This window comes from Thunnus thynnus, chromosome 17 (genome assembly GCF_963924715.1).
Source record: "Thunnus thynnus chromosome 17, fThuThy2.1, whole genome shotgun sequence".
NCBI classification, from domain to species: Eukaryota; Metazoa; Chordata; class Actinopteri; order Scombriformes; family Scombridae; genus Thunnus; species Thunnus thynnus.
In genome coordinates, this window is record NC_089533.1 from 9,506,681 (window position 1) to 9,527,439 (window position 20,759).

General features: G+C 37.2%; 3 protein-coding genes across 6 annotated transcripts; 2 read left to right on the forward strand and 1 right to left on the reverse strand.

Annotated features, from left to right (window-relative positions):
* Nucleotides 1-182: 182 nt before the first annotated feature.
* Nucleotides 183-8,835, forward strand: snx8a (sorting nexin 8a). 3 transcript variants are annotated; one of them, XM_067615455.1, is made up of 14 exons: nt 183-357; nt 456-522; nt 1,282-1,427; nt 2,213-2,342; nt 3,132-3,322; nt 3,649-3,769; nt 4,588-4,724; nt 4,851-4,931; nt 5,025-5,185; nt 5,405-5,534; nt 5,630-5,698; nt 6,237-6,386; nt 7,420-7,569; nt 8,086-8,835. In XM_067615455.1, exons 2-14 carry the CDS (start codon nt 501-503, stop codon nt 8,164-8,166), a joined length of 1,569 nt encoding a protein of 522 aa, XP_067471556.1. In that variant the 5' UTR covers nt 183-357; nt 456-500; the 3' UTR covers nt 8,167-8,835. The 3 variants fall into 3 exon arrangements, with proteins under 3 accessions (XP_067471556.1, XP_067471557.1, XP_067471558.1); XM_067615456.1 differs by having other exon boundaries at nt 184-357; nt 1,300-1,427; XM_067615457.1 differs by lacking the exon at nt 1,282-1,427 and having other exon boundaries at nt 189-357.
* Nucleotides 8,836-9,096: 261 nt separating this feature from the next.
* On the reverse strand, nt 9,097-15,049 carry nudt1 (nudix (nucleoside diphosphate linked moiety X)-type motif 1). Of its 2 annotated transcripts, none has more exons than XM_067615459.1 (4): nt 14,826-15,049; nt 14,548-14,704; nt 12,298-12,443; nt 9,097-10,178 (listed from the first exon to the last, which is right to left on the reverse strand). In XM_067615459.1, the coding sequence occupies exons 2-4, from the start codon at nt 14,697-14,699 to the stop codon at nt 10,006-10,008; spliced, it is 471 nt and encodes a 156-aa protein (XP_067471560.1). In that variant the 5' UTR covers nt 14,700-14,704; nt 14,826-15,049; the 3' UTR covers nt 9,097-10,005. The 2 variants fall into 2 exon arrangements, with proteins under 2 accessions (XP_067471560.1, XP_067471559.1); XM_067615458.1 differs by having other exon boundaries at nt 14,548-14,708; nt 14,826-15,047.
* Nucleotides 15,050-15,853: 804 nt separating this feature from the next.
* On the forward strand, nt 15,854-18,734 carry mrm2 (mitochondrial rRNA methyltransferase 2). Its single transcript, XM_067570596.1, has 2 exons — nt 15,854-16,223; nt 18,293-18,734. Exons 1-2 carry the CDS (start codon nt 15,935-15,937, stop codon nt 18,721-18,723), a joined length of 720 nt encoding a protein of 239 aa, XP_067426697.1. The 5' UTR covers nt 15,854-15,934; the 3' UTR covers nt 18,724-18,734.
* The last annotated feature ends 2,025 nt before the right edge of the window (nt 18,735-20,759 follow it).

Sequence of the window (20,759 nt, forward strand, 5' to 3'; positions counted from 1 at the left end):
CTCTTCATTTAAATAGTATGACACCTATAGTGCAAATATTTTATTTACGAGTATAGAAACACAGAAACTGGAATGTAGGAGGAGCACTTGAAAGCAGCATTATTTATGCAAAATGAGGAGCCGAAAAAATCAAACCAATTTAACCTCCACATGTGAAACTAGGAAATAAACACGCCAAAAACTATATTTTTTTACTTCCCAGATTTTTTAGGGAAGAGCAGACTGCTGCTGATTGGTCGACCAACAGGAGCTGTGTTATAAACAGAAGCACCACCGCCTCTTCACAACGCAAACTCTTCACAGTTCAGTTCACTTTCGTAGTGAGCTTTATGACACACTCTTTAACTGCCACTGCATGTGAGTGTCAGTTTATATGACTCTACTCAAGACTTGGACTTTACCCAGAGATCACTTCAACTTTAAGAAATAAATGACTTGTTTTTTCTTTTCTGCAGGAAATCACATGGAGGTGCTCTTGTGCTCACATGACAGTCTGAACCATGGCAGGAGAGATCAATGAAGGTACAGTGCGAAAACTTCTTATTAGTCTCCTTAACACAATGTTGCCAGATCATTTACTAATTTCTTCGGTGTCGCAGTGTCAAGCGGGTCAAAAAAAATGTATTTGACGTGTTGAAAATGTGGCGATTTTTGCCTGCCTAAGTCGCGATGAGAAGTAAGAAATGAGAACTTTTGGGTACATTAAGATCGGAATTTATCTTTACTCCATCTCAACACCTTCCACGACTGACTTATCCGACTTTGCTTCACCGGTTAGCGTTTTCTTGATGAGCGATAACAGTGAATATTACTATTAGAGATAATGTCAGAAGTGTAACAGGTTTCTGAAAGTTTTGATGCTGTTTTCCTGCCACGTTTAAAACTGTCTGTAGTGCATTGCAGTACTTGAGCAGTTTAGCAGGCCTATACTGAAATAACCAGAGATCTCTAACCTTCATCTTATCAACCTTATACGATTGTAAAGGTCTGATAAGGTTTTTTAATATACGGAACCTCTATGTCTTTTTTTCCATAAGATGTCCCTGGGGGTGCTATTACTCATTTTTGAATACTAAAAACTACCAATGCAAAACTGTATAATTTGTGTGACTGATATAACTGAAAGTCACATGATAGTAAATAAAATGAGAAGGCCAATAAAAGGTCACCAGAAACTCAGCATTGACTACCACAGACATAGGGTATGGTAATATGTTTTATTGAATAGAGGAATGCTGCTAATGAATTGTTCCTTACTTGGGTGGTTGTGATGCTATGTAGGTGTTGTTCCTCTTTTAGGCTCAGTTCCTGCCTATTACAGAGAAGTATATGAGGCCGTCCGCTGTAGGACAGATGAAAGAGTGCAGGTTGAAGTTTTTCAGAGGTTGCTCCAAAGGACCGATCTCTCCAAGGCGGTTCTAGGCCAGGTGAGGGGTTCACACTTTGCTGTGGGGGAGAAATAATGACCGTGCTGCAGGCTGTGATATAACTGTAGTTTTTAATGACACAGAGGCAGCACCCACCATAAATAACAGTAAATAACTTAAATTTATACCTTAAATTTACATAATAGAGGTGTATCCCATCTATCCATCCATCCATCCACCCATCCATAGAGTTTATTGTGGTGTGAACTGAGCACAAAAGGAACAGAAAATAAATACTGATGATAATGTATTATTAATTTAAAGGGCTTCATCTAATTTTTGCTTTTAATCAAAAATAATAAATTAGTCAGTTAAACACCCGAGTATAATACATCTCTGCTCAAGTATTTGTTTGGTTATGATAAGACATTATGTTTTGTACATTCATATTAGGCAATACAGATAAAGAAGATATATGTATGTAGGTGTAGTGCCTTATTGACAGGAAGTTGGCAGAGGCTGTGTGTAGTTGGCTGTTAAAGACACGAGGATTGAATAATTGGCAGTCTCTCTGATTTTTTTTTCCCAGTAATGCTGAGTTATACGCTAATGGCACAATACCTCGGAGTTATGAAATTGCTCTGTGGGTATAAAGTCTGTTGAATATTACTGAAACAGTGCATGATTCAGTAGAATTTCCCTTTCCCTGACCTCTGAGCATATCATTGGCTTTGTGTCTAGTGAGCACTTTTTGCACAGAGGAATGCAAACCACAGTTGAATTTAGATCTTGGACTGAAAAAAATGGCGACCTTCAGGTCATATTATCGTCTTTGTCCTTCTCAGATTGCTGAGCATGTTGAGTCCACAGATGGATTCCTGAACAAGTTGTCCCTCTATAAAGCTCTCGCTTTGATTGCTCTCGCTCAGCAAGGAAAGCAACCAAGCCCCAAACTCTTGGAGAACTGCATACAAGGTAGGTGACGGTGTTATAATGTGTCTAAGGGCAACCTGAGCTATCCTTCTAGTGTTACAATATGACTTTATTGGCTCACATAGACTCAAGGTTTCATTATTACTAGAAGTTCTTGCTGACAATATACCACTGCAGACATACCCACGTATTGTGTTCAATGAGATATATATTATTGTAATAGTATTGTAATAATTGTAATAGAGAGGGAGCATGTAGTGGTACGAAAATTTAATTTTAGAGATTATTTCTTTCATAAGAGAAGAAAAGTGAGCATTTTGATTAAACTAAACTTATTTTTGTATCATTTTATTTTAGCAGAGAAGTCTTAACTATGTCTAAGTGTTGCATTCTTCCACTAGACCCAGAGTGAGAAGATGATAGGGGCGAGTTTTATGGTTTTCATAGAGCTAGCCATTATGCTGGCTTGAGTTAGATCCATTCCCAACCTTCTGTGATTATTTAAGGCCCTCTCTGTTATTTCAGGTGTGGCCAGTATGGCAGCTAGCTGCATGCCACTTCCTCATCTGTGCAAGAACAAGTTTTCTGTATTTGTCGCAGTACATTACATTCAATTCATGACCTTCTTGGAATGTACAGGAAGGGGTGAATAACAGATCACATGGACAACATGCGCAGACAGCTAGCCAGAGACAAACACAATGAGACATGTAATCTCTCTTAACAGCAGCATTCCTCACAGTGGAGAAATTGCTTAATTTCATCATAGATATATTGATTTAATCATGAAAAACAAATATTAGAAGTTGGCGGTGATTGTGTGCTCGATAGAGTTACCGAAACCTCAGCTCGGGGAGCCGAGGGACTTAAGCGCACTGAGGATGCAGCCGGCTCAGGATGACGTGCTGACGGTGCCCCAGACACTGGACAAACTGCTGGCCAGAGACACGATCCAGGTGGAGCTCATACCGGAGAAGAAGGGCCTATTCCTCAAACATGTGGAGTACCAGGTCACCAGCCAGGCAAGGCATCCCATAAAACCTACTACATAGAAATTAAAGTGGTTACCCAGTAAGGATGCTGTTGAATAACCTCAACAGCAAGAATGTGGTTCCAGTCTCTTCATATTTGTCAGAACCTTAATGTGATGACATTGAAAATGATGAAATTAAAGAAGGGGAAGAGTTATTTTCTTCTCACTTCTCATTTCTCAATTATGTGTGCATTGAATTGGTTGGAGTAAAACCATGACCTCCAGAGACTATTCATATGTACATATTCTAAACTGATTTAATGTTACATGCACTTGCCTATTTTATGATTATTTTCCGTGCTTTTTGTTCTCTAGCGTTACAAGATATCAGTTTATCGACGCTATAGCGACTTTGACGTCTTCCACGAGGTTTTGCTTCAGAGATTTGCCTACAGAGTTGTGCCAGCACTGCCACCTAAGAGGATGTTAAAGGGAGGTATGTTACTGTGTCTGAAGTCTCTGACATGATTGTTTCTGCACTTCCTTTATCTTGGATTTTTCCTAATATTTTCTGAAACTATGATTGAATTCAGAGCATTTGTTGGGATCATTTGGGTTTTATCCTCTATACTGAAGGACAGTTGCAAATGTGTAACTATCCAGGGGCTACAGTAGTTGATTGGTTTTTGGTTTGATAAAGAATAAATATTCATCACTGTCCATTTTAATACAAACTGTTATTCCTGTTTCGAACTCAGTCATTGCCATTCATCAGAGTTATTGCCTGAAAGAAAGTAGGAAACCAGTGAAGTGTCAAATGAGCCTGTTTCAGTTCACAATGACTTATTGTAGCTTTGGAATGATGATTATGTCAGTACACACACACACACACACACACACACACCCTGCATCACACAACTTGACAATTAGAGATCTTAATCAAGTATAAAATGCATCCAAAAGGTACCTACACACTGCCATCTGTGCTGATTTTCTCCTACTGATGTGTGCAGCTCGAGATCTGCTCTGGTGTGTACATATATGGAGGAATTTCAGAATATCTACGAGACTCTCAAAGCAGGAGATTTAAATGCAGTATTTTTTTTCTATCGATTGAAATGGCTACTACATCAAATAAACTGATCTTTAACATGGATTTATGATTAGTTTATTCTAACATTCTGTCCTCCTTATAGTTTATAGCCTCGACTCTATCGACGGGCAAACTGCTTAATTCATTCATATTATACTACTAGCTGCAGTGTAGCAAAATGATGTCAGAGGTTTATGTTTTGCTCTGTCATACATCCACAGTCCTGACTTCCGTCTCTGAGCGTGAGTTCATCGAGGGGAGGAGGCGTGCTCTCGGCAGATTCATTAACTTGGTGGCACGGCACCCCTTCTTCTCAGAGGACGAGCTGGTCAAGACTTTCCTCACCTTCAGTGGCTCTGTAAGTAGTTGCTTGGTCAGTGTCATAAGCATTATGACCATGATGACTGACAGTGAAACGCATCCTGTTCCAGTTGCTTCAGCGTCTTTTTCCACTCACCCACTCTTCACCCCTCTCCCCAAACAGGATGTTCAGACTAAGCTGCGTGACATTTACAAGAAAACCGGCGATGAGTTCATGACCAACAGAATCGCAACCCTGGCGAAGGTTTGTCACATAGACCATCGTATGATTGAAAAATCCTTACATTTGTCCCCCCTCCCAAAACAGTTACCTACATTTAAAACATTTGTTTTGTAGGAATATCTCCCCGCTGATATTCAGGCTCAGTTCTCAACAAGCAGAGAGCTGATCAGAAATATTCACAACAGCTTCCACAAGCTGCGGGACAGAGCTGAGAAAATAGCGGAGCGCTCTAAGGAGAATGCAACTGATCTCCTCCAGTTTGGCAGAGAGCTCAGGTATTTCATTATTATGGGTATAAAGTCGCAGTATTTCTATTTTATCCAGAGGAGCTGTACTGAGAAAAACAATGTTTCCTTAATAAGATTCCAAATCCTCTGTGTTGTTGTGTCTCCTGTGCAGAGTAAATGTCTTCTTCGTGGTTGTTAACTTGAAATAGGTTTGGCAGCTACAATATTATATACATTCTGTCCCTGTAATAACGCTGTTTTCTGCAGTATGCTGGGCTCAGATACTACACCTCTTCCTTCCTTGGCCTCTTCACAAAGCACTTGGGGGACTCTGCGTCAGTCTCTAAAAAGTCTGTCTGTGGAGTTCGCTGTGCTATCTGACAAAGCTGCTCAGCAGGTATAGCCTTGAGTCCTCCATACCCACCACCTGCTCAGCTATGCTTGTCCAAAAGTGGCACTGAGAAATAAATGTTGTTTTGCTAATGTCCTCAGGGTAGACGGGAAGAGGATGATGTTGTGGAAAAACTGAATCTTTTCCTGGATTTGCTACAATCGTACAGGGTGAGTCAGTTTCGCTTTTGGTTTTCGCTGTGCTCGTTTTACTCGAGTGCTGTTTACACTTCCATCATCATATGAAGGGATCAGGCCACATTGAAAGGTCACTGAACTTTAATTTCAGGTAATTTTGTACCGGTGTTTGCACGTTTCACATCACAGGACAACGACGCTCATTGTAGGAAGCTGTTCAAAACTTGTTTTTATGTGTCAAGGCATTAACGTCAATCTACTTTTCACTGATGGACAAACACAATAAGGAGCTGTGTTATATTTAAACCTATTGCAGTTAGTAACTTAATTCAAATGACAGGATATGCACCAATTTTTCTGACTTGTTGAAGTTATACAAGGCGACTGTAGTGCAGAAGTGGCATTTTCCTTACCCTCGAAACCTATTAACTGTAATATATATGGTAATTTCATCATTTATACAAACTACAGTATTCTCATCATTGGCTGTTATGTATTACAGTTACCGCATACATTACACTGCCATTCTGAGGCAAATATGAATAGCTGTATGTGTGTGTTTTTCCTCTAGGATCTTTGTGAGCGCCATGAGAAGGGCGTGCTCCACGAACACCAGAGAGCTCTGCACAAGTACGGTATGATGAAGAGGCAGATGATGAGCGCGACTGTGCAGCCCAAAGAGCAGGCATCTGTGGAGCAGCTTGAATCAAGAATTGTTCAGGTGGTCAATCTCTTTCAGTCTCTCTCTGTTTCTACGTGTTTAGGCTCTCAGGATACTCCCTGATTGATAATATACAGTTTTAAGTCATTTAGCGCTTGAGTGTATTTACTGAAATCGGATATTTTTCTCTGTTAATTGAATTTAGACTCTTTGGAGAATAAACACTGCTAATGGGCCTAGTATATTTCTGGTTTGTGTGTTCTGCCATCTGTATGTGACTGGATTAAACCCATTAATCAGCCCTATTGAAATATTCAGCGTAGGGGGTCGGATATAATAACACAACTTCCTGAATAAGAGCTTTCACGCTGAAGGGGACTGAATCATCATCTCAAACACTATTTCGAAACCGAGTCACTTATGTTGTTGCGCTCGACAACACTCGTTAACTTACTGTATTCTGTTGTATCACTGTTGATAATCATCTTGTGACTGCAGTTCCTTTTAGTCAGTGTGGCTTGTGGTCACAATTTCATCATGTTCCCCTAGAGAGTATGAGCTACTTTTGTAGTTGTCTGACTTCAGTTGCAAGTCAGTTACTTTAAGATGTTAGGTCCTTGTACATTAGGTGTTTAAATTATTACAATAACTAACCATTTTCTTAAAACAAAAGCCTCCGAAAGTAAGATTTAAGGGGTTTGCATTTAAGGACTCGACGCGGTTAAGACTAGAAACAATAAATAAGTCAAGGAGATGTGCACCGAAAATGTGTTTGCCAAGATTTGATTGGTTGATGAGCAGGAAAAGTAGAATTATGTGACCACATTATATTCACTAATATTAACTGTGCTAAGTTATCAAAAAAAGAGAGTAATATTTTGAGAGTTATTCAGCCTGGCCTCTGATATTGTAATGTTTGCAAATTCTAAATCTTGCAAAGAATATATATATATATCACTTTAACGTATAATTAAATTCTTTCTGGGCAATATCCCTGTTTAGGTAATATGAGCAGAGAACTTAATCATTTTATTTCTGGTATCATTTGAGGAAAAAACTTTTGATTTTTTTTTTATTATTATTCTCTTATCAGCAAGAAAACGCCATTCAGACCATGGAGCTGCGGAACTACTTCTCCCTGTTCTGCCTTCATCAAGAAACACAGCTTATCTTCAACTACCTTCCAATCACATCCCACATTCTGGGAGCTTTTGTTAACTCCCAGGTCCAAGGACACAGAGAGGTGAGACTGTTCGTCTGGAAATCTCTCTCTCTTTTTTTTTTCTTTTTTTTTTTTTTACAGACCTTTCTCTCTACTATGACACAGTACAGCTCCAGGAGGGTCAAATCAGTTTTAAATTGACTTTTAAAGTCCCACAAAAGAACTAATAATGATGGATGGTATCGTTGAAAGGATAATATTCTCCTCTAGGATTTGAGTTGGCTTACATTTCACAAGTGAATCTCACATATACCTTAACCAGTTATAAAATCAAATAAAGCACACGGTATATATTTCTTTTGTTAGATATCTGTCTGATCTTAGTCTTTTTTGACTCAAATTCCAATATGCCAGCTTTGAGAGGAGAGGAAGTACTTCAGGATGATTTTACTGAGATGTTTCTCTTTTCAATGGTCTGTAAATTGTAAGCTGCAAACCACTAAGTGTTATTTTGATGCAGCGTATCATGTAAGAGCTATTCCAGGTTTCCCATTTTGGAACTGACTTGATTTTTTTTTTTTTTTACTTTCTTTCCAGATGGGAAAGGTGTGGAATGAACTCCAGCCAAAACTGGGATGTCTCTTTGGTGGTAATAACGGATTGAAACCCCCCCTCTAAGACCTGAATACACACGAGGTGCAGGAGAGAAGCACTGCCGCTCATGAGGATCACAAACTGGAAAATGACTCGCTCTGTGAGCTAAAGAGAAATGTAGAATGCACGACTTTTCTTCTTCTACAAAGTCTTCTTTTGCGCAACATACATTACCTTCAGTAAGAGGATTTTTAATACTGTATAAGTGGCTTTCTCAACTTCTCAATGTTTTACCTTCTTGGGTTTGATCATCAACCTGTTATCACCTGTAACTGGAAGAGACTGTGGGCTCATAAATTAATGTCCATTTCCAAATCAACTTTTACAACTGCCATCAAGGAAGGAGAATCCTCTGAGCTCTTTAATTTTTACAAGGGACCTTTCAGCTTGTCAGACGTGAAGAATGACATTATATAACTCTATTCCTAATTTACATGTTTTTAACTTACTTTGCAAAAAGTTATATACACTAAGTTTAAAAACAAGTGACACAAAAGGGACAGAAAGTTTTACTTTATTACAGGATAGGATTATTTTACATTTCCAGTCATGAAGGTTTTTAGATTAAATAACTTTTTGAGCGATGTGTTTTTGATACAGATTTCAGATTATAAGGATGTGTAGCAGCATACTTTATATTTTTTATGGACACTGTGCTATTTCTCTTACTATTAAAGTGTTTACTTTCATGTATGCAATGTATTTGCTTTCTCTGGTTAAATTAAGACTCCCAGTTTTATTTCATAAGCTATTTCAAACGTATAGGATACTACAAAGGGCAGAGATTTGAGATTTATTGATAAAATGATACTGGCACTAGTGGCATAATATGTTAGTAATAACACTATAAGCTATTGATTTACTACCAAAGATAAATGATATAAATTCACTGAAATACTCACCTGTGCAATAAATCATATAATGGGATTCCATTATATATGACACAGTCATAAATTCAATGATTCAACACCTTTTATTCCTTAATTTTACTGGAAAATTTTAAGCTTTTCAACTCTAACATAATAAAGGAAGGCTGTTCTTCACAGTTGCAGGTATCACAATTTTAAATTTGTGTAATCATGTGTATCACATCAGACATCATATGTTAAATACTTTTCCATATATTATCAGACTTTCTACTTTTCATACATTTGGCATTAAAACAATGATGGACATTTATTTTCTGAAAGTAAATCAAATATCTGGGCTCATGTTTTAGAAGTTACCTCACAAATTGTCACCAACTGATGTCATCTCAAATACACCGAACTGATTGTGTTGAAATGGTTTTGTTGAGGCACATAGTTCTCATTAGATATTTTATGAACAAATCGTAATACTGTACGTAAATACAGTAGAAAACATTTGTTTTGGCAAAAAAAAAAAAAGTATTAGAAATCAAGTTAACTTGAACAGAATATGACACTCAATGAAACTGTAAAACTGTTGTTGTAGATATTGTAAATATTTTATTAAAAAAATGAAATCAAATGCTGAATTGTGTAAAATCAGTTATCCTGAAAAATAAAAATACAGAACTGAAAAACATGTCAGTGTACTGCTGCCTTGATTTCTTTTATTACAAAAGGTGTCAGGTGATCAGGAATGAATACCGGCAAAATATCAGGCTGATAATATTTCTAAAGACTAGAATTAAAATTATATACAGAAAAAAAAAGTTTCACCCTAATATATTACAGTATGTCCACATGTACGGTTAACATCTGTTTGGTCCTCAGTATCTTCGTTTTCCTCCCACAAACGAAACTGAACAACGAACACCGAACAGTGTGATATATCCAACATTTAAAGAAGATATCTGAAGGGCTGATCCAGTCTTCAACAACATCTGCAGTGCAGACCTCACAGCTCCTCCACCTCCTCCAGTTTGTGGCTGAGGATCACATCGTGACCCTGAAACTTGAAGTAGCCCACAAATTTCTTCTTCTGGAGCATCAGGGGGAACCACAGAATGTCATCAGCCCACATTTGACTGAAGGGGATTTTGTCACATTCAAACCACTGAGGCCTCATTTCTAGAAACCAAAAAAGAGAAAATAATTACTAGACGTCACAAAAACAAATCAGCTTTTTATCATCTACCTTGATGTAACAGGAGGAACGCCAGAATCCCAGAGTTTATCACTAATCACCGTTTCTGTGCCACTTCTGACCCATCTCAGTCACTGCTCAGTGCACTGTGTTATTATCATTAAATCAATTCAAGCTGCATTATGACTTGCAAAATTACATGTAGCTGACAGACATCATTATTAACCTCTGTGCAGATAAAAATGGTATCAAACTCCTTTCCTGCTTTATCTAATCTATTCTGTACAAAGACGGAGGATGTTCTCGTGAATTGAATATTAAATTATCCTACTTCCAATTCAGTAAAGCAACAGTTTCATAGGAATAAGAAGGTGAAATGTGATTTAAAGTGTTTGTATTGAGCAAGCGATGTCGGTGCCACCACGGCTGTGGGCTGTTATGTATATATGGAGGCATAATTTTGTTCTTTAGTGGGAGAAAAAGCAGGATTTCTGGCTATGAAAAATTATGTAAGTACATACAGTACTGTGCAAAAGTTTTAGACACTTTAGATGTTTCTTATCCATAATGCAATACCATCTGGGAGGTGTCTGATTGGTCCCGAATTAATTCTGCAGCAAGACAACGACCCCTAAACATACAGCCGGGAGTCCTAAAGAACTATCTTCATCGACAAGAAGAACAAGGAGTCCTGCAGCAGATGGTACGGCCCCCACAGAGTCCTGATCTCATCATCATGGTCTGGGATAACATGAGGAGACAGAAGCACCTGAGATGCCTAAATCCACAGGAAAATTCTCCAAAAACGCTCGGAACAACCTACCTGCCAGGTAAAACTATTCTTGGCATTAGTTTTGAAAGCATCCTCACTTTACAGCATTTTTTTCCCACAAGTGCCTTAAATATTTGCACAGTATTGTACATCTTTGAGGAAATTCAGTCTCTCCTTAAAAACCAAAACAATCTAACTTGTATCTTTGTGTCACAAATGATACAACTTTTGCCCATCTTATCCTGCATCAACTGCCCAGATTGCTTCTCAGCCTGATTCCACACCTTTGAATTGCTGCCAACTTCTCCGATTTGTTCAGCAATTTAAACACATTCTTCCCTTTCACTAACTTCAGGACATTTCATTCAAGCTTTTTTCTCCTCTTATCTCTTCACCCACCCCCCCCCTGGCTGTTTGACTTCTCTAACCCTCCAGACTCTTCAGTGCTCAAGCTGTCTGACTACTCTTTGAGCTGTGGTTTGCTGTGTGTCTCAGGACTTCCCCCCGGTCGACCTTGGCTAAATTCTCAGGAAATACAGATCAGCGCAGGGTCTCTGCATTCCTTCTGTCGAGTGCCTCCTGTCTCCCTTGTGTATTTACAGTCCTTTAACGTTGGTCTGTTAAGAGCACACTTATAAATTCTTCCCTTTCACTAATATGCTATTGTTCCCACATAACTGTTTCAATCAGTACACTTAGAAGGAACATTACTAGTTTACTTTCAAAGTGATAATCGTAAACTAGCTATTATTCTTTGGATTCTCTGACGGCTTCATCTAAACTTTAAGGACCAACTTAAACTATAAATGTCATGTAGTCTCAAGTGGTAGTGAGGTAAATCATTTATAAGGAAGTCAAGATTAAGAGGAACCAAAAGTAAGAAGAGAGAAATTTCATAGGATTCCTGGGGTTTTTCCACACTTCATTTACTTGGAATTATATTCCACCAAAAATATATAGTTCCTCTCCACCCACAGAGTGCGTGAAGACTTTCTATCATGGGAACCAGTACTTCCCTTTATACAGTGATTGTTTTAAAGGTTATGCTATTTTTACATTATAGGAAATTTCCATTTAAGGGTGTTGTTTTCTAGCTTCAGTTGTGTAAAATCTAGCTTTATTTTTTAGAGACTTTTACATTTTTATGTTACATATTGTATATATTTTTGTACATAGCTGTTCCATTTTTGTTTTTTTCTGATTATTCCACTGTGATTATGATTATCCCAGATATAAAACACTAGTAACACATAAAAACGCTTTCCAATTATCCTTTAACAGTACCCACTTCTGTTTCTTCACACTTCATTGCGGTGCAGAGGAACTCGTACCTTCTGATTCTGTCGGTTGTCCGTTATAACTGTCGGCTCTGAAAACATGGACGTCGAGCAGCTGCGTTTCTCCGACGAATTCAAACTTGATATTTCCGACCTTCTCGAGAGCATCCACCGTGAGACCGCTTTCTTCATGCAGTTCTCTAAGAAATAAAAACATCACATACATTTTTGATGACGCGTTTTAAAAAATAATCTCACGGTACACTTCACACGGATGCTAAAAGTGAACAGATGGTAAAGTAATACAATATGAGTGTTTTGCAGACACAGGATTTATTGTGAGTCATCTCCATTTGCTGATGAAGACCATGGGATGCAGTTGAAAGCATTCAAGATCAGTTTGCTGTCAATTCTTATGCTCAGTGCCTCCCCAGCATTACCTCCTTCAAGGTTGACCCCTGAACATGTATTCTCATAGTGTGATAAACACTGTTATCTTTGATTTTTCCCACCAAGGTTAACATCTACAATGTTAAGTCCTATTTCCTTCTGTCATTCTTATGCAAAAAGCAAAGATAAATCACAGTAAAACATTGACATAGCGTACAATATTTGAATCTTGTATCTTAGACATCCAATACTAAATAAAAAAACGTTATTCTCCTCAGCATAGACACTTAAGTTAATAGCAAAAAATCTTTCCTCTGATGGATTTATCAATCTAATAGCAGTCAAACAGCAATCACAAGTATTTTTACTGACTCACAGAGCTCTGATATTGATGACTGTCTGGCTGTCCTAAGAGCTTTTGTTCCAAATATTCTTTACACAAAGCAGGTCTGTTTTTCACATTTGAGTGAAAACATCTTGGGACTTGGCCTGTTTTCCCTCAGGGCTTCCTTCCTTTAGCTTTAGAGCAAACTTCCTGCTGATAACTGATCAAATACTCATCATTCATTTATTTTGTCGAACTTAACAAACTACATGAACTCACATCTTAAATGGGTTGATCTTTTTTTACTATTTACTATCTTTCTTTTAACATTTGCACACTATACTGGGATTGTCTATGTTGTTATATCCAAATAGACAAACTGTTTGAGTCCAACAGCTGCTTCACAGCTTTGGGCATGTTGTTTTTATTAATGCATGTTAGCAACACAAAAATGTGATAGCATGCACTGTGAAGATGAAAATGAATTGCAAAATCAGCTACATTTTTTATCAAACTTCCTTTTTTCCTTTAGTGTATTATGCAGCATTCATAGCTAATACATATTTGGTATCTGAGGAGTAATAAATAGAGGATTTTTTTACTGCTTTTAATCTAGACTTTATTAAATGTATCTTAGGTTTGAATTCACTTCCCTACCTTATATTGTGTAATAATAAACTGTGAGCTGATTGTGTCCTTACACCCTTTCTGCTCATTAACTTATTGTCACAACATTGTACTTAAACCAGTTTGTAAAAAGACTTGATCCACTACATTTATTTGACAGCTTTAGTTACTTTTAAGATGAAGATTTGACACAGTGAATAATATATCAAGCTTTTAAAATAAGATTAAACCGGTGGTTTCCAACATTTTTGGCTTTTGACGTCTTACAAAAAGTAGTGTGTAGTCGGGGTCACATTTCAGATGTCTATGAGTTGTTAACAGCTCCACCAAATAGTGATTTTTCCCTCTAAACTTCTCACATGATTTCACTTAAATAAATATTCAAATGATCCAATATTTCACCAAAAATCAAAGATTAGAGAAAAACTCCAAAAACTCGAAGACGAATACTTCTTTCCTCTCCCATGAATCATCTCACGACCCCTCAGATTTATCGGGTGACCCTTTGGAGGGGCCCGACCCCTAGGTTGGCAACCACTGGACTAAACTAGCTAACTGTATATAAAGTAGTTCAAACTAGCTCCACCTCCAGCAGCTACAACAGTAACATGCTGCTTACACACTGATGCTTCGGTATTAATACTCTAATGATTTCTTATGTAATAATATATCAGTCAGAGGAACCATGCAAATACTTAGGTACTTTTACTTAAGGGGGATTTTAGAGGACTTTCTCATGCAGGCCTATTATTGTATGTAACTTGTATTTTTACATTGCAGTATCAGCACTTTTAATTTAAGTCCCCCTCCACTCAAAAATATGTTTTTATATGTCTGGAGGGGGTCTTTAAGTACAAGATCTTCTTCCAATTGTCTATTAGTCTTAGTTCATATAGGCTACTAAATACAACACAAACAGCTTTTCCCTTTAAAATAACAGGAAGGGTGTCAGATTAATTTACCTTCTTGCAGCATCTTCAATGGTTTCTCCAGGTTGAACTTTGCCCCCAAACCCATTCCACTTCCCAACCCCAAATCCTCTCTTCTTCATGCCCAGCAGCACTCTGCCCGGCTGGACCACCAGGACCAGAGTCAGCAGCTTGGAGGTCAACATCTCACCTGTCTGTGGAGGGAAGTATAGGCCCACTTAAACACACTGTAGGCTAAATATTGCGACCAGTAACATTATCTGCCAACCTGCACTGCCTGAGCACAGTCAACACAACGTTTAGATCCTCACCTGTTCAGTCTGTGACCTGATGAAAAACAAAATACTGAACAATGAGAAAGTATTTATTGTCTGCACGCAGTACACAATGATTTTAACGTTGATTGATTCCCGCGTGCAACACTACAAGACGTCCTCACGTGACGTGCTGATAATGTAACACTACGGATTGGTCTAATCATGTTAAACTCAATCTACGAGTTCCATCATTCACGTGAAAGATCAGTTCTTATGTGTTACCCCGAAATACGATCGACTGGAAACCTGACCAACGTGTTCCTCCAGTCATACGTCACAGTTTCTAGTGTTTTGACTTTTTATTTATTCATTTAATTCTCTTTATCACCACATGGGTCATCTGTGTGATTTGTGTGATAGGGTCCCAATAGTGTATTTATTTTATTGTATTTATTGGGACAATGTACAGTTTTAAACAGAAATGTTAACATTTGATGTACTGCACCAAATAAATAAATAAAATAAATAAAAATTTAGGCCGATATATTCAATTTCCATGATTTAATTTAAAACATGCAAATATTAAGCTAAATATTGTACATTGTACAACAATTTTGCTTGCATTGTTAGGTTGTTCTCTTGTGATAAGAAGCTGGATGTCATACCAACCTTAATAATAATAATAATAGTAATAATAATAATAATGATAATAATAATAATAATAATAATAATAATAATAACAATAACAACAACAACAACAACAACAACAACAACAATAAATAACTTATACATAATAAATAATAACATACATAATAAATAATAAATAATGATAAGAAAATGAAGATCGAATGATAAAAATATTCACATAAAACCTTTTTCCAATGATATTTCCAACGTGCCTAAAAGTATAAAACGTAATGAAAGACAGAGACGATTAAAATGTAGAAAATTACAAGATACAGTCAGAAAATGAAACATAAATATTCAGAGAAAGATACAAACACATGGCATTCATACGCGTTTTAGAAGTAGGAACTACTTTGCAGTAAGGGGGACATGTTTAGGCATTACACACTGTGTCTTTTTTCAACCAATGGCGAGTTGTATTTCGACGCAGGCGCAGTTGACCACGTGTCGCACATGACCCTGCTCAACCAAAAACAATGTGGTGCCCTTCTCTACAGAGGAGGTTTATTCACACGTCGTTATGTCTCCTGAGGAAGATGAAGGGGAAGACCCCGGCTGAACAGCGCTGGCTGCAGCGGCAGCTCAGTGACCCGTATGTCAAAGCTTCTCACGCACAAAACTTTCGGTGCAGAAGCGCCTTCAAGCTGCTGGAGATAGATGACAAGTTCAGGGTGTTACAGCCTGGATACAGTGTGGTGGACTGCGGAGCTGCACCTGGAGCCTGGAGCCAGGTGGCAGTTCAGAGGGTTAACTCAGCCAGGACAGGTGAGAGGAGAGGCGGGTATAGATGCAGCTAATCACGCACGACACTATAGAGACACTATGACAAGCCACTGTGGACAATGACTACTCCTGTTTAAATTATTAGGGTCTTAATTTACCCAAAAGCTTAGTCAGTAAGTTGTTTTATATTGTCATTTATAGGAAAATGAGCCTCTTGATTAATGCATCTTTCTTGCTTTGTTTTGAACTTAAAAATGAAGATTTATAGAGTAACTTGAACATGAAATAATACTGGAAAAACTGATATTTCAAGACAAGTAAGTGATAAAGTGGTACTGTACAGTATGGGGTTACTATGGACACCATTAATATTATATATGGACAGTTTTTATACTTTTGACTCAACACCTCAGTTTGAAAAATATAATAAGTTTGTATTTGGTATAACTTTAGTTGTATTTCCATCAGTATTTGCCCATGATATATGATGCTGTGTGATGTTTTGATACTCCTCATGGTGTGACCATAACGATTAAAAAAAAACAAACTAATTGCAATTATTTTGACTGATATTTCAATTGCCATATGATTTGCGATATTAGAGAGAATGATAATTCCTACATCATTGTTCTCATTTTCATTGAAAAACATATTAAAATGATTATGGTATGATTTTTGCAGAGATCTGTAGCCAACAGATGTTTTTTTTTTTTAAGTCTCTAGAATATGATGTGTAGGCCAGGATGACAATATTTAATTCAAAATGGTATTTTTTACACACGTTTCACCTTTAACAAATATTGCGCCTCCTGCAATTGTCATATTGCTATTTCAATAAAATTTTGAATATTTGTTCAGCAACAAATAGAAGCTGGAAGTTTCTACACTAAATAACGGATAGATTTGCTGCAACTAACAATTATTTTCATTATCGATTCATTTGTTTATTATTTTTTCGATTGATTGATTAGTCGTTTTGTCTATTAAATGTCTGAAAATGGTGAAAAATGTCCATCACTGTTTCCCAAAACCCAAATGTCTTGTTTTGTCTCAACCAACAGTCCACATCCCAAAGATATCATCATCATCAGAATAGTTGGTGTTTAATTTTCAGTTGATTGACTAATCAACTAATTGTAGCAGCTCTGGATAAACAATTATATACATCAGTGAGTGACTAATTTTACATTTTTTTTAATTGTAAATTGTCACATTTGACTCTTTGATTAGCCTCTAAAGTTTGTACAAACGCACGGCACAACTCAGAAAGCCACAGCAACGTGCTGCAGTTGTATAATATCTGAGGTGAAGAACATAATGTGAAGTGTTTTAATGAAGCAGATGTCACAGCTGAAGCCACATGTTTAAAACCTCTATTAAGTCCTGTATTCTTTACCTACATTAACTGCAAACTGGATTTTTAAAACACACTGTTTCCAATGTTTTATTTGTTTTTACTTTACTCTTTCAGACAGCCAGTGGTTTTCACTATAGTATGAAAATCAACACAGAGACACTTATATCTGTTCTTGTGCATTTATTCTTGTCAAAGTTAGTTTATTGTTAATTAGTAAGATTGATTTGCAAAGTTAACACTGCACTAACAAGCAACACAATCCAACCAACTTTTGATAAAAGTAGAAGCAGATGTGACATTGATGGATTACCAATCTAAAGGATTTTAAAAGTCTATACAAGTTGATTTTCATACTAATTAAGCGAAACCAGTGGCTGCTCGGAGGACAGGTTGTTTGTTTGTTCTGTCTGCTGATCCTAAATTCAGCGATCCAAAACTAAACTACATTCATTTATTACATATGTAGATTTAAAATAGTGCCAGTAATAGCACTCAATGAACAGATGACTTTTTAAAAAAAAACTGCATTAATTATGAAGAATTAATTTATTTACTAGTCAGGCTGATTTTTTTATGTTAGTATTCCTCTGATAAAGATATGTCATGATACTTATACTCTTATCTATGCAGTAATGCCTGCAGTGCAGCTGTGGGTTTGTCTTGTTTTGTATAAAAAAACACAGAATTTACTGACAGAACCTGGTGAGATTATTGGTGCCAGAAGAATCAACTGAAATCTTTTCTGTCATTGTAGATTCAGAGTTACCACGTGGTACAGTTGTTGGCATTGATCTGCTAAACATAACACCTCTGGACGGTGCCCACTTCCTGTCCAATCACGATGTCGCTGACCCCACCACGCACGCCAAGCTGCTCGAGCTGCTCCCCAGCGGCCGGGCCGATGTCATCCTGAGCGACATGGCACCCAACGCCAGCGGTTTCAGAGACATGGACCATGAGAAACTCATCACTTTGTGTTTGTCTTTGATAGACTTGGCGGGGAAGATTTTACAGCCGGGGGGCTCTCTGCTTTGTAAATACTGGGACGGGATCCTCTCTCAGAAACTCCAGGATAAACTCTCGAGTGTGTTCAGTAATGTTCGGACTTTGAAGCCAAATGCCAGCAGAAAGGACTCAGCTGAGAAATATTTCCTCGCTAGAATGTACAGAAAGCCAATAAAATGATGGTAGCTCTCTTTTATTTGTCTAATTTGTATTCTACAATGAACAATTTGGTCAAGTTAGATGTTCTCTTGAGATCCACAAAAGTGTTTTTGATGAGTCTGAACATGAAGAAGAGGCTTTCTTAATAACTCTCGTCAAAAGGTGGCACTGTTGAGGCATCAGTGAGTCTCGCCGCTGAAGGCATAAGACACATCACATACTGTTGGTGTTGATTTTTATCCCTGCAAACTTCACACAGTAGCAGCACTGAATCAGTAATAGGTAAACCTATGCAAGAATCATCTGTGTGATATTCCTCAAGAGCCCAATGCTATGGTTTCTCTCAAGTTGTTGTTTGCCTCACAGTGTTTGTTCTACATTCTCAGTTTGGTATTTGCTTTGTTACAGAAAGTCATTTACCAGTGCTGCTTATGCTAATAATTTGCACTGCCAGCCATGTAGAAATATGTGATCATTCTCTCATTGAAACCTAATGCATAAGAGTCACATAGCAGCATGACTAATAAGAAGTGGGATGATACTGAAGGCTCTGCTCTCTGACAGCGGAGAGATGTCCATTTCCTGGAAAAAATATTTTCAGCCCAGTGGACTGACTGAACTTTTAAGATTCCTCCTTAAAAAAAAACACACTGCTGAATTCTTTTGAAAGTACCATTTATTTTGTTTGTTTCCGTCCTTTTTTTTATATATTTATTTGATTCTGTTCTGATCAGAGTTTGGAAGTACTGGTGATGAAATAAAAGAACATTTCAGAGGTGCATAATGTATGATAGATGAGTCATGTATTTGATGTCACAAAAAATGTACAGGGGTTCACTGTGTAGGTCATAGTAACATATCTTTGTCTATAATTTCATGCAAATAATTGCTTGATAATCGCTTGACTTGCAGTGAGTGACTCCATTCACAGATTAATAACAGGTCTGATAAGCAACAGTTAGAGGGCGTTGTGTACTATGGACGCTGTGCATATTGCTTGAAAATTACCTTTTGAGAAAAGGGTAATTAGAGGTGAAGTACATTTGATAAAATTTCTATTAAACATTGAACTTTATGGATATCAATAAGTATTTTTGTTAAATTTACCAGCCCAATACATGTTCCTTCCAGTTTAATTGGAATATCTTCATTTTTTTAAATTAAAACAAATAAAAATAAATATTGAAATCTGATTATATCAAAATTGATTTTTGAAGCCTGATTGTTCCACAAAATGAAAATTGGAAACCCTAATCAAGCTCAAATTTGCATTTATGGCAGCAAAGGAAGGGATGGCTCGCATGAATAAATTAATATGGCTGCTATTTGGCCTTTGTGTCTCAGGAGTGATGAGTAATACAGTATGAACTGAAACATTCATGCCTCTTGGTAAAATTAACTGGATAGAAGGGGGACTGACCTCTAAAGATGATTGTTTGGAATGAATGGGAGCAGCCATGCCTGTTGATGAAGCTGATAGTGAGAGATGTGAACAGATGACCAATTTTACTTCTCATTACTTGTTGATTATTCAGCCCTTTGCTATTTAGATTTAAATTATTCTAAAATTACTTTGGGATTTATGTTAATTTCATTGGAGCTGAGCACTCGGGCTCAGGATGAATGATGATTCATTCACAGGTTAATTCATTCTTCTCTTGCCAGCTGCAGGTTCAGATGTAAATATTAGTGAAATTAAGAGAGAAAAACAGTTGGAGAGCCACAAATTTTAAATTCAGATCCAATTCTAGATGCTGTAATCACTTCTGTAATCGGCTGACAATTGAAAACAAATCTGCCGCACCTCTCGAAAACCTCTTTGAACTGCTTCAATTTGTTTTTAGTTGAATACGTTTGAATGCACTTTAATAGTGTGACGTAATTCGGGATATCAAAGGTGATATATGCTGAAAACCCTTATACAACAGCTGGGATATGCTCCTTTTGATTACCAATATATATTACATATCACCATATATAAATATTAGAGGAAAAACACTCTAAATATCACACCTTTTCTCTCAGTTTATGTGTAAAGTGGCTTATGTTCAAATTCT